Raw genomic sequence first — 13,233 nt, 5'->3', positions numbered from 1 at the left:
TTGAATCATGTCTGAGACACAGTAAGTGCTTAACAAGTACAAGTACATTGTTAGCTAGACTTATTTTGTAATTTCTAATCATGGATGTTTAACAAAGTTTTGATAATAAAGGTATTATCTGCATCTTTTTTTTTTTTGTTTTAAAACTACACACACACACACACACACACACACACCCCAAGGAAAAACCTGGAAGGATATTCACCACACTGTTAATAGGAATTACCTCTGAGGGGTGAGGTCAATAGTCGTTTTTTTTTTTTTTTTAAAGAATTTATTTATTTGACAGACAGAGATCACAAGTAGGCAGAGAGGCAGGCAGAGAGAGAGGAGGAAGCAGGCTCCCTGCCCAGCAGAGAGCCCAATGTGGGGCTCAATCCCAGGACCCTGGGATCATGACCTGAGCCGAAGGCAGAGGCTTAACCCACTGAGCCACCCAGGTGCCCCTCAATAGTCGTTTTTATTTCATCTTTTTGCTTGTTTTTAAATTGTTCTTTAAGGAACATGAACTATTTTTTTTTTTTAAACAGCATTACTGAGATATAATTAACATACCAAGCATTTCGCCCATTTTAAAGTGTGCAATTCACTGGCTTTAAGTATATTCACAGAGTCATGCAAACATCACTACCATCTAATTTTAGAACATTTCTGTCACTTCTAAAATAAATCCCATGCCCATTAGCATGAATTATTTCTATAATAAGAAAAGGAAACAAAAGAAGAACCCTTGAGGTGGGACCAAGGGGCAAAGATGGTTTCCATCTCGAATGGACAAGTGTTGGACAGCCAGAGTCAGTCCCCATGGAGATGATCTTTGGTAACAGATTCCTTCTGAGGAATAGCGGAGTTCTGGTTTTGTTTTTCAAGACTGCTTCAGCAAGAGGTGAAAAAGAGAAGAGGCTATGGAAACCCCTCTGATTCCAGATACGCTGATGGAAGAGGGCCAGCAGGAAACCCTCCCAGAAGAATGGGCCTCGTCCTCCCCCAACAGCTGGTGGATGAGGAAGGTCAATGTCTGCTCTAAGAAGCAGACAACTGAACAGACACATTCATGGCAGAGGGCTGACCACGCTGGACTGACTGTGTACGCCTCAACAAGGACAGCTCTGTGTCCTCCCAGATGAGCGAGGGTGTGCTGAGAGTTCCCCGCCCAGGGAGCCGGCATGGCTGACATGCAGCTCCATAAATGCACATATGTGTGTCCCTATCTTCTCTGCATAGTTTGCAAAAGTATTAATATAGTTCTAGTAAGGAAATATTTTTAGATTACAAAACCTGACTTCTCCTCTTTGTATAATTAACCTCCAAATCTGGAAGAAAATAAAAGGTTGTATATTCAGAGAAAAAAGAAAAGAAAACCTAACCAAAGGAAGGACACCCCCCCCCCCCCCCCCCACCGCAGAGGGGCAGCTTCATACCTTGTAGCTGCTGCTGCACTGCTCCCAGGTCTTTATGCAGGGAGAGCTTCTCTCTGTTAAGTCGGTCTAGCTCCTGCTGCAGCTTTCTGACATCCAATTCCAACCTTTCTAAGTTTGCCTGCTCCATTCTGCTATCGTCTTCTGCAGCTGCTAAAACCCTACGGCCCAAGCAGAGTAAGTGAGACTATCGAACATAAAACGTCCAACCACGCACAAGACACAGCCAAGGAACATTGTTATCCTTTCACCGGATGGTTATAGACTATGAATGATTATAAACCTTAACACTCTTCAACTCATTTCCAAAAGACATCTTATTTTCAGCTTTCTAAACACGAGATTTTTTTGAAAAGTGACTCACTAAACTGAAGTTTTATAAAAATCAGAATAACAACATGGACAACACTCAGAATTCCCTAAATCTGGCAATTAAAATAGATGGCTGATTTGCATCTATTCTGATGCAGTGAGAAAGCAGGAAACACAACTGTGCAATAGGATTTGTCCAAAAAAACAGATGTACACGAGCCTGCTTTCTTACACGACCAGAGTCCTATATATAGTGTGGGCTGGTGTCTGTCTGGCTTCTGTCACTGAGCAGAGTCACTGTGAGGTTCACCCATGTTGCTGTGTGTGTCAGCACTGCATTCCCTTTTTCTCTCTCTCTCTCTCTTTTTTTTTAAGATTTTTATTTATTTATTTGAGAGAGAAAGAAAGAATGAGAGGGGAGAGGGTCAGAGGGAGAAGCAAACTCCACATAGGAGCCCGATGTGGAACTCGATCCCAGGACTCCGGGATCATGACCTGAGCCAAAGGCAGTTGCTTAACCAACTGAGCCACCCAGGCGGGCCCCTGCATTCCCTTCTTATTGCCGAATAGTACTTCAGGATATGGAAACACAGTCATCTGTCTAGCCATTCACCAGCTGATGGACATTTAGGTTGTTTCCAGGTTTAGGCTGTTTCAAATAAAGCTGCTATGAACATTAAAGTACATCATTCTTTGTATGTACACACACTTTCACTTCTCATGAATAAATATCTAGGAGTAGAATGGTAGCTCTTCTGGCCAATATATGTAAGAGTTTTTAAGTAACTGCCAAATTATTCTCCAGAGTGGTCTAACATTTTTACACTTCCACCAATTGTGTATGAAAGTTCCATGTCATTTGGTATGATCAGTCTTTAATTTTAGCCTTTCTAATAGGTATGTAGTGTTATCTCATCGTGGATTTAATTTGCATCTTCCTAATGGTTAATAATGAGGAATATCTTTTTATGTACTTATTTGCCATCCATTCATCTTCTTAAGTGAAATAAATGTCTACTCAAATCTTTTGCCCATTTGAAAAACTGGATTGTTTTCTCATTATTGAGTTATGAGAGTTCTTTGTATATACATGCTCTGGGTACAAGCCCTTTATTGAAAATACATGGTTGCAAAGATTGTTCTCCCAGTCTGTGACATGTCTTTTCATTATCTTGACAATTTTACCAATTTATTCTTTTATGGACCATGCTTTGGGTATCCTATCTAGGAAATTCTGCCTAACCCAAGGTCACTAAGGTTTTTTTCCTATGTTTTCTCCTAGAAGTTTTATATATTTAGGTTTCACATTTATGTTTATGGTCCATTTTGAGGTAATTTTTATGAATATGGGTGTGGGCTGAAGTTCATTTTTGGGGTTTCGAATGTCTCTTCTCTACTGAAAAAGATGCCTTTGCATCTTTGTCAAAACCATTTGTCCACACATCTGTGCACTTACTTTTGGACTTTCTATTCTGTTCCACTGATTGCTTTTTCTGTCTTTACACCAGTACCATAGTGTTTTGATCACCATGGCTGTATACTGAGTTTTGAAATCAGGTAGTGTTAGCCCTAAACTTTTGTTCTTCACGGTTGTTTTGGTGTCATAGCTAAAAAGTTTTAGATCCTATTCCATGTCCAGCCTGTGCATTTCCACATGAATTTCAGAACCTGATTGTCAATTTCTATTTGAAAGCCTGTTGGGATTTTGACTGGAATTGTTCTGAATCTATAGATCGGTTTGAGGAGAACTGAATCTTAACAATATTGCCTTTCCACCCACAAACAGGTATCTCTCCACTCAGCTACATCTTCTAGCATTTGTTATTTTACCTAAAAAAATCCACAACAGGTTATTTTAAAATGTGCTTTGGAAAAAGAAAAGCCTAAAAGGAAATCTACCCAGAAATTCTGTTGGTGACCTGTACTGTGATACTGAGTTCGTGTAGTACTTTTTTTTCTTTTCTCCATTTCCATTCCCTTTTTATAGTGTGTTTATTATGCGTTAGTCTTCAGGAAGGGATCTGGCAAGCTTATTGGGTTTTGCTCTCACCGTTTAGTCTGTGCCAACTTCTTTTCCCAGCTATCCTGTTTTTCTTCGAGATCTTCCTTTTCTTTGCACAGAGACTCAATACACGACTGTAATGCTCGGGTCTCAGCAGTCATCCGCTCTACTTCCTGCCTGTCCCTCTCGAGGAGCTGCTTCTGCCACTCTATCTCCCCTTTCTGTCGCAGGGCTGTCTGCTGCAGATTCTCTAACTCCAGTCTCTCCTAAAACAGATAAAAGCGGACTCACACATGCTCAAAGAGAAAGACTGCAATTGGCTAAGGGTAAAACGGCTTTGTTTATTACCTCTAGCACTTCAACCCGAGTCTTCTCTAACTCAGACACCTTTTGGTCATGCTGTAGCTTCAAACCTTGAAGCTCATTGTTTTCAAGGTGCAACATGTCCAGAATATTCTTTAGTTCTAAGAGAAACAGAGCATGATCTGTGCTATTAAATGTAATTGAAAACATTTACAAAATGAAACAGAAAACAATGCTGTTGATAAAAGAAACAATAGGTCATCAAAACATATGTATTATGCTGAATTAATGGAGCTAATTGTGTTTTTTAGAAGATTTTATTTATCTGAAAGAGAGAAGGCGAAAGAGAGAGAGAGAGGCGTGTGCACAAATGGGGGTAGGAGCAGAGGGAGAAACAGACTCCTCATTGAGCAGGGAGTCTAGAAGCACAGCTTGATCTCAGGACCCTGAGACTATGACCTGAGCCAAAGTCAGAGGCTTATCCAACTGAGCCACTGAGGCACCCTAGAGCTAACTGTTTGAATGGAAAAAAAAAAATTCTTTTAAATATTGCTAAACATTAACTTGTTAAATTTTGTTAAAAACATTTTAACAAAAACATTAACAAAGTTCTAGTTTCAAGAGCAATGACCTCATCTAAATGAATTTTAGTCAAAATAAATGGGTAAAATGTTAAAATACATAAGCTGAGATTCGAATAACAATTTTTTATCTTTTTTTTTAAAGATTTTATTTATTTATTTGACGGAAAAAGATCACAAGTAGGCAGAGAGGCAGGCAGAGAGAGAGGAAGGGAAGCAGGCTCCCTGCTGAGCAGAGAGCCTGATGCGGGGCTCGATCCCAGAACCTTGGGATCATGACCTGAGCTAAGGCAGAGGCTTTAACCCACTGAGCCACCCAGGCGCCCCAACAATTTTTTATCTTTTAAAATACAGATTTTCAAAAAAATATATAGATTTTCAAGTATTAACTCTCTTTTCTGCTCACTATGGAAAATTTCAAGAAAAAAAAGAAACAAATGAAACCCATTATTATCCCACCATCCAAAGATGATCACTACAGCAATAGCAATTTGATGTATTTCCTTCCAGGAGTGTGTGCACACACATGCGCATACCTTCCAAATAAACTGGAATTATGCTCTATATTCAGTTTTCTATCTATTCTTTCAGTCTTCCCATCAGCATTTTTTGCATGCCATTAAATGTTTAAAATGTGGCTTTTAGATTGGCCAAATTTCCAAATTTCAGTATAAATTTTGCTGCAAGTAACCAACTCAGGCAGCTTAATTTGTGAAACAAGGAAACAAAGTCTTACTAAGTACATACAATATTGCTGCAAGGTATATAAATGCTTCCTTTCTCTCAGTAACTAGAAATGGGCTAAACGGTTCAATAGGCATGAATTTTGAGGTTTGAAACATTGGGGCATTGGTCCAATTTTCTCTATCAAATAGAGATATGTTCTTCCTTCTCCACACCCTGGTCAGTAATTATAATGACTACTATGCTCTTAAATAAACTTTATCGGTAAACTTTTGAATGGCAGAAAATACTGTATTCCTTTTACAATACTGCTTTTCTTTGCTCATCTATAACAAAGCTGAACTTTAAAAGAAGTTTATTCCACCATTTGTATTTTTTCTATGATCTCGAATAGAGATATTTCCAAACTCCAACTTTATATGATTGCTTTCCTTTAAACTTACCAGTTTTATGTTTAGACATTTGTCCTAAAACTACCTGAAGATTTTCTTCCTCTTTTTCAATTTCCTGCTTTATGAATGCAAGTTGAGTTTTTTTTTCACTAATCTGGACATTCAGTTCTCCTTTCTGAAAACTGAGTTCTTCCAGAAGAGATTTTACTTCCTGTGTCAAAAAAAAAAAAAAAAAAAAAGTCAACTCTGCTTTACAAAATTATGAATAGAAATTATACTGAAATCAATTTTTTTATTAACTATCTCATTTCACAAAAATTCTAATCTGGAAACAAGTTCAGTTTTGCCTTTTATGTCAAGAAGAGCACTGTATTCTATTTTACACCAACATCTTTCTGTATAATAGAAGTAAGAAAGTCACACATTACCTTCATTTAAAATGCATAAGCAGTATTTACTCTGTGTAAGGCAATTTGTCATAGAAAGAAAAGGCTGACTCTGGTATGTCTCCTGCCCTCAGGAGTCTGAACACCTTGAGGAGATTTAGGCAAGGAGTACAAACACGATCATGAAAGGCTAAGATGCCCGAGGAAATGTGCAGAGTGCCCCCAAACTCAAGGGGCACAGAGAAACTCCTTCCAAGGTAAAGGAAAAGTCAGGGAAGTCTTCTTAGAGGCATATCAAGCTGAACCATGAAAAATGGGTAGGATCTGGACATTCACAAAAAGAAAATTCCTGGAGAAGAAATGGTATGAGAAAAGGCACAGTGGCAGAGGGAGCTACCCACACAGCCAGAGCCCAGATACGTAACACCACATCTAACTGATGCAACAGAAGGGTCAGGATTCAGGAATTTATATTTGCATTTGGAGGGGAAACCAATGAAAATATCTCAGAATAAATCTCCAACATCATCCTAGGACTCTTTAAGAAAACCTAGTGAAAAACACACCCGAATGTGATTGCACTTCTCAGTTACTTCGGTTTCTCCCAGTCTCAGAGCTTCCTGGAGGTCAGCTTTGGCCTGGACAAGGCTATCCTGGAGGAGATGCAGCTCTTCCTTTTTATGCCCCACCTGCCTCTCCAAGATGGCCATCTCCTGCTGCTGACCCGACGCCTGCATTAAAGAAAAGGGAAGAATGCAAAGCTTGTTGAAGGCCATGCAACCTTCAGTGCTTGCTACGATGACAATATCCAGTCCAGCTACCGGCTGTGGGGGAAATTAGGAACTAGCCTAATTGTAATTATCTCAGCTACAGGAGTAAGGAGGGCCAGGCCAGGGGTGCATGCACAAAATGCCTGATAAAGATCCTGAGCTCACCTACATAAAAGCACTCAAAGCACAGCAAAAATGACAATGTAATAATGATTATCCCTCATCTTATGGTTTTCAAGACACTTACATGTCTATACCTTATTCCATTTAACAACTACCTTGGCAATGGAAGTTGGGCAGGGATTTTAAAAACTCATTTTGTAAATTAAGAAAAATCATTTATAATTTAAGGATAGTACACATGTATTTATTATAAAAAGCAGAAAATGCAGACATGTGAAAGGAAGAAAACAGAAGATATTCATAATGCCTCCTTATCAGATGACTGATTTGTACTTTGATATAGACTAAAAATACAAGCACAAGCGTTCATAAGCACATTTAGCATAAGTGATCTCAGGGTGCATCCCGTTTTGGGGCTTGCTTCCTTCACTCAATAATGCATTCTATTGATTTGGGATCCAAATGTGGACTGGACTCTACTCTTTTTTTTTTTTTTAAGATTTTATTTATTTATTTGAAAGAGATCACAAGCAGGCAGAGAGGCGGGCACAGAGAGACGGGGAAGCAGGCTCCCCGCTGAGCAGAGAGCCCGATGTGGGGCTCCATCCCAGGACCCTGAGATCATGACCTGAACCGAAGGCAGAGGCTTAACCCACTGAGCCACCCAGGCGCCCCTGGACTCTACTCTTAATCACTAGGAGATACAGCCTCATTTGTGCTTTATATCTTCTTTTGTATTTTCCAGTCTTTTCTACAATCGAACATGCATTACTTTTTATAATCATACATTATGATGTAGGTTTCAAAGCAGCGTAAGCTGGTTTTTCAAGGCATCTGTTTCCCTACCTGCCTCCTCAGCTTTTCCAGCTCAGCCTTCTTGGCCTGCAGGAGGCTCTCGGACTCTTGAAGGACCTGCAGGTGGTGATCCTCACTGTGCTGCGCGGTCTCGATGTCCTTCTGCAGCTTCTGCAGCCTGCAAACACCGGCAGCAGCACTAGAGCGGGGCCAAAGGGAGGCTGGACCCCCAGCACCGTCTTCCAGCTCAAGCCCCGTGTGCCCAACAGGGGCTGTACTTACTCTCCCGTCAGGACCTCCTTCTTCTTGTTGAGACACTGGAAGTCTGAATCTTTTGCTGCCACAACTTCATTTATTTCTTTCAAGATTTCCTCCTGCTCCATTTTGTGCTGCTCCAAATCCTTTGTGTCAGCCTGGAGCAACCTAAAACACACTGCCTTATTCTCCAAGGCCCCTTAGACTTAACCAGCCGCAGTTACCATAAAGCCATTATTAGCCTGTCAGAACCAAACTTCTCATCTCGCTGAACAGCTGAGGGACTCCACCTACCTGAGCTGCTGGTCGGCTTTGACAAGGTTAACAGCGGTTTCCTGGGCTCTCTTTTCTAACTCCTCAGCATCTTTCTCAGTTTGCAATAAATTTTTCTTGGCATCGGCGAATTTCTCAACGGCATTTTTTGTCTAAAAAAGACACGGTCATTGAAAGCAATTCAGTCACCATACTCCCTCACAGCTATTGTGGTATAAACTGGTACGACTCTTTCAGAAAACAAGTCAAGACAAAAAGACTGGTAAAGATGTTCATTCACGCTTCTCCAATTCTCAGAAAAGAATTCAGGAGTCAAAACTACCAAACAAAAATACTCACCGTAGATTGGTATATGACCTGACAAATAATAGATTTAGTAAATGACAACACATCAACACAACAGAGCACTGTGTAGCCTTTAAAATGACAACATAGCAACGAATGTTGATATTATTATGTTGGCTGAAAAAAAATTTTTTAAAGGGTACACTACTCTAAGAGCAGCTATGTAAAATTATATCTGTGCCCACAAAGACAAAAGGGCTACCCAAAAGAGAAACAGTCCCTTGAGGGTAGGGAGGCTATGAATCTTTTTACTTAAAAATAATCTGTATAGGGATGCCTGGGTGGCTCAATTGGTTGAGTGTCTGCCATCAGCTCAGGTCATGATCCCAGGGTCCTGGGATTGAGCCCTGCTCGGTGGGGAGTCTGCTTCTCTCTCTATCTGCTGCTCTCCCCCTGCTTGTGCTCACTCTCTCTCTTTGACAAATAAATAAAAATCTTTAAAAAAATAATAACCTGATTATTATTAGGCTATTTTTTTACTTAAAAATATCTCCCAATTAAGTGACAACAAACTGATTTTATCAATATTCCCTCCTCTTAGAGATTATTGCTGTACTGTATTATGCTAAATAAAACCTCACTGACTTAAAGATAATATAATTATGGCTGAGAAACACAAATACTAAATATTTTTATTGACGTATTTAAAGATCTTCCTATACAAGATTTGGCAAAAACAGATTTTTTTTTTTAAAAATCAACTTGGTTTCCTTTTTCTGTCTAAAATAAGAGGCTTAAAACAATGTCATCAAAGGTCCAAAAATAGTATTTGGTTTGCACTTGGTTGAGCAGTGACTTACCTTCGGGCAGAAAGCTCCAGTTCTGCAGTTGCATTAAACTCATAGGCATATGTTAAACTAGTCTACTAAATATCCCGTGTGGATGAAAAGGGTTGGCAAGCTCCTAAACAGCTAGATATATATATTTTTTTCATTTAAAACCAATTAACATATAGTGCACTATTAGTTTCATCAATTGCACACAGCCCCCTGCTCATCACATCACTGCCCTCCTTAATGCCCATCACCCAGTTTCCCCATCCCTGTCCCCCTCTCCCTTCCAGCAACCCTCAGTTTGTTTCCTAGAGCTAAGAGTCTCTCGTAGTTTGTCTCCCTCTTTGATTTCATCTTATTTGATTTTTACCCCCTTTGCCTTTGTTCACCTGTTTTGTTTCTTAAATTCCACATGAGTAAAATCATCTGATACTTGTCTTTTTCTGACTGACTTATTTCACTTAGGGTAACACCCTCTAGTTCTAACTACGTCATTGCAAATGGTTAAAAGACCTCATTTTTGATGGCTGAGTAATATTCCATTGTATCAGACAGCACATCTTTCCCCATTCATAACAGCTAGATATTTCACTGTCCTTCCTTCCACGTCAGAGCTGTTCCTATCCGTTTCATCAGCAAAGCACTGGACAAAATGCACTACATGCTCCAGAAAGTCACATTTCTAAGAAGTTTTTGGTCTGTTTCTAGGTTAGGTTTTAACACACCTGGCATCTTTACAAAACACATCACCTTCTCCCACCCTCCTCCCCCTTAAGAAGCTGCCTCCCTGAGTCATTTTGGGAGGCTGAAGGGGAAAGAGCTCACCAGCCTCGGTTCACTTCCTACCTGCCAACTACCAATAGCTTTAACATTCTTTTATATACCAGTGGTAAATTCTTCTCTAGTCCTGCTCACACCCATGTTCTCTCACGATCATGTAACATGTGACAGAAGAAGGAACTGATCATCTGAAAAGACACCAGGATGTTTTTCCATTCTTATTAAAGCCATCACTCACAGAATTTCTTTAATAAATCCTTCATTACAGTTCCCAGGTATTAGATTTCTATTCATTTAAATCTGTCCATGTTGAAATAACAACATACAAATGGTAGTTCCTGAAATGCTCCATGTGGGTCTGGGACTTCTACACTCTGGAATTCTCCTCAGACTAAGAAAGGTCTCTTGGTGAAGCAGAACTTCAGCTGTGTGCCCCTGGGCTGGCTACCAGCCTCCCTGTGCCGCCTCGCTGAACTGAGCTAACCACCACCTTGCAGGATGCCAGGAAAGTTAAAGGAAGCAGGATTCATTAAACAGCCAGTGTGTGGCCGGGACAGAGCCCCAGTGATAGGGAGCTCCCTTCCCTCCTTGATTTCCTTCTGTGTTCTAGTCTCAAGAACACTACCTCAGACCAAAAAATACTTGACTCTGTAATGTCCACTTGGAGAACAAAGTAATAGTAGGAAGAACTGCTATTTTAGAATATAAGACTGACCTATTTAATACACAGAGCTAGCAGAGCCCAAACAATTTTAAAGACACACACAGGATAAGGAAGTAGGGTGTGTTAGCAACTCAATGACTTTAGCAGCTTTCAATATGCTACTTCATTCAGGGGTGCCTGGGTGGCTCAGTCAGTTAAGCTGCCTTTGGCTGAAGTCACAACCCCAGGATCCTGGGATTAAGCCCCACATCTGGCTCCCTGCTCAGTGGGGAATCTGCTTCTTTCTCCCGCTCGCTGTTGCCCCCCAACACTCTTGCTTCCTCTCTCCCTCTCTCTCTAAAATAAATAAAATCTTTTAAAAAACATGCTACTTCATTTAACCCTTACTGAACAGCTTTGGTATTCTTGGCCTGGCAGATGAGGAGAGCAAAGGTGGGGACTCAGGGGGCTGACGCAAACTCTCACAGCTTTAACTAGCAGAGCACGGCCTGAAACCCAGCCATCTGCCTCAGGGGGACTGTGTTCTGGTCTGTTTTCTTCCTAGTCCTTCATGTGGCCAACAGTAAGCTGCCTTACCCCAAACCACAACAGAACATACTTTCTCTCTCGTGCACGAAAGTTCCATTTCGGCCTCCGCCAGCAGCCGGTCGGCTTCCCTGAGCTCTGTGCGGCGCTTCAGAAGGGTCCTCTCGAGGCACTCAATTTCATCGACAATATCTTCATGGTGTTTGAGTGACTTCTCTGTTTCCAGTTCATTCACAAGACTTTCAACATTTCCATCAATGAAGTCTCTAAAAAATCATATGCCCACACATTAAGACACTTTAAATGCAGACGATATAGACCCTTGTAGCCTGATAAAAAGACGTATGATGATTTTCTAATTTCATATGAGAAGCAGTGGGAGAGACAGCTGCATTTGATTATGTTCAAGGCCTATGTTTACACTTTCATTCAACATGGTATGCTGTTGGGGGTTGCCTGGGTGGCCCAGTCTGGTAAGTGTCAGACACTTGATTTTGGCTCTGGTCATGATCTCAGGGTGGTGAGATCAAGCCCCGTGTCGGGCTTCATACTCAACGTGGAGTCTCCTTGAGAGTCTCTCTCTCCCTCATCCTCCCTCATCCTCTGCCCTTGCATGCATTCACAATCTTTCTAAAATAAGTATCTTAAAAAAAAAAAACCCATGGTATACTGTTGACAGTAAGTACACAATATGTATAAAGTACGATGTAGTTATTTCATCTTTTTTGATTCGTCTTTATTTTGGTCAGCACTTGTCAAGACAATGTCGATATTTCTATTCTTCTGTAGTATAAAAATAAAGCTATTATCATAATAGTCATCCATTCCCTTCAAACTGTCAAGTCACAGCTCATCAGCTGCCTCAAAGACAACCTAATTTTGTGATTTACTCTGTTCTGCTAGAGTAAAATTATAGTGACGGTATTTGACAAATCAGAAAGCAAGACACAGGACTCACTAACTCAAGGCTAACATGTCAAAATTATTTGCAAATGGGAACCATGACAGAAAAACATGCAAATGAATTCATCAACATTAACAAATTCTTTCTCTTTAAATGAAGGCATACTTTACTGTCTTTACTGTCTTTACTGAAGGCATCTTTACTGTCTTCTTTGGACATTTTTGTATTATCCAAATTCTGTAAAATGATCATTTATTATACTTTTAAAACTAGGAAAAAGGGTAGTTATCCACTGTCTTATTTCCCTCCTCAAAAAACCTCACAATAAAAACCCTCTCCCTATCACATCCTACAAAAGTAACAGCATAATCACCTTTGAAACCTTCAAACATCTAGTCCCCATCTTCTCTTGATGTGACCCTTGCTTTTCCCTGCCAGGTCTATTAGTCAATCACGTGTGAGCTCCTAGAAGGCAGAGATCACAGCTCACTCACCTCTGTGACCTCCACAGATCTCTCCCCAACCTTGGTGCCTGGGCCATTCTGGCTTACACGACAGAAAACTGGGGAACAATCATAACTCCTGGACTACTGCAGAAGATGGGCTTCCACCGATCTGATGCACTCAGCAGATACCGCATCTGTTAACGGGCCCTGTGCCAGATGCCAGGGCACAAAAAGGGAAGCCCAGCCATTGCCCTCCTGGGCTCCTTACAACATGGCGTCAACAGTACTATACCCAACGTCGCCAGCCCCAAACTGCGGGAGTCAGAGATGAGAAAGGCTTTGTGTGAGAGATGGAATCCCTGACCTTCACCTGGAAAGACAGGGTGGGGTTAGGCGCAGGTAGAGAAAGCATTTTAGGCAAGGACATATGGGAGGCAGGAGAAGATGTGGTGTCTGGGGAACCCACAGAAAAGCAGACAGGGTGTGCGGGAGAGAAGGGTAA

The 13,233-nt window shown here is 40.8% G+C and overlaps 1 protein-coding gene across 7 annotated transcripts in view; it reads right to left on the bottom strand.

The window, feature by feature from the left end:
• The window catches only part of CNTRL (centriolin), an 88,766-nt gene that overhangs the window by 10,423 nt on the left and 65,110 nt on the right, over positions 1 to 13,233 (bottom strand). For 6 of the 7 annotated variants that reach the window (XM_032865750.1, XM_032865751.1, XM_032865752.1 and 3 more), the window contains 9 exons: positions 11,455 to 11,647; positions 8,316 to 8,446; positions 8,049 to 8,189; positions 7,818 to 7,944; positions 6,645 to 6,809; positions 5,744 to 5,903; positions 4,081 to 4,196; positions 3,781 to 3,998; positions 1,422 to 1,579 (listed from right to left, as the gene is read on the bottom strand). In XM_032865750.1, the coding sequence (XP_032721641.1) occupies positions 1,422 to 1,579; positions 3,781 to 3,998; positions 4,081 to 4,196; positions 5,744 to 5,903; positions 6,645 to 6,809; positions 7,818 to 7,944; positions 8,049 to 8,189; positions 8,316 to 8,446; positions 11,455 to 11,647 (1,409 nt within the window). The remainder of the gene's footprint in view (positions 1 to 1,421; positions 1,580 to 3,780; positions 3,999 to 4,080; positions 4,197 to 5,743; positions 5,904 to 6,644; positions 6,810 to 7,817; positions 7,945 to 8,048; positions 8,190 to 8,315; positions 8,447 to 11,454; positions 11,648 to 13,233) is intronic. The other variant, XM_032865755.1, reaches the window with a different exon arrangement.

The sequence above is a fragment of the Lontra canadensis genome, unplaced genomic scaffold (genome assembly GCF_010015895.1).
Source record: "Lontra canadensis isolate GAN:19392208 unplaced genomic scaffold, GSC_riverotter_1.0 scaffold30, whole genome shotgun sequence".
NCBI lineage: Eukaryota > Metazoa > Chordata > Mammalia > Carnivora > Mustelidae > Lontra > Lontra canadensis.
The sequence above is the reverse complement of the archived record's forward strand: the minus strand, read 5'-3'. Positions and strand labels throughout refer to the sequence as shown.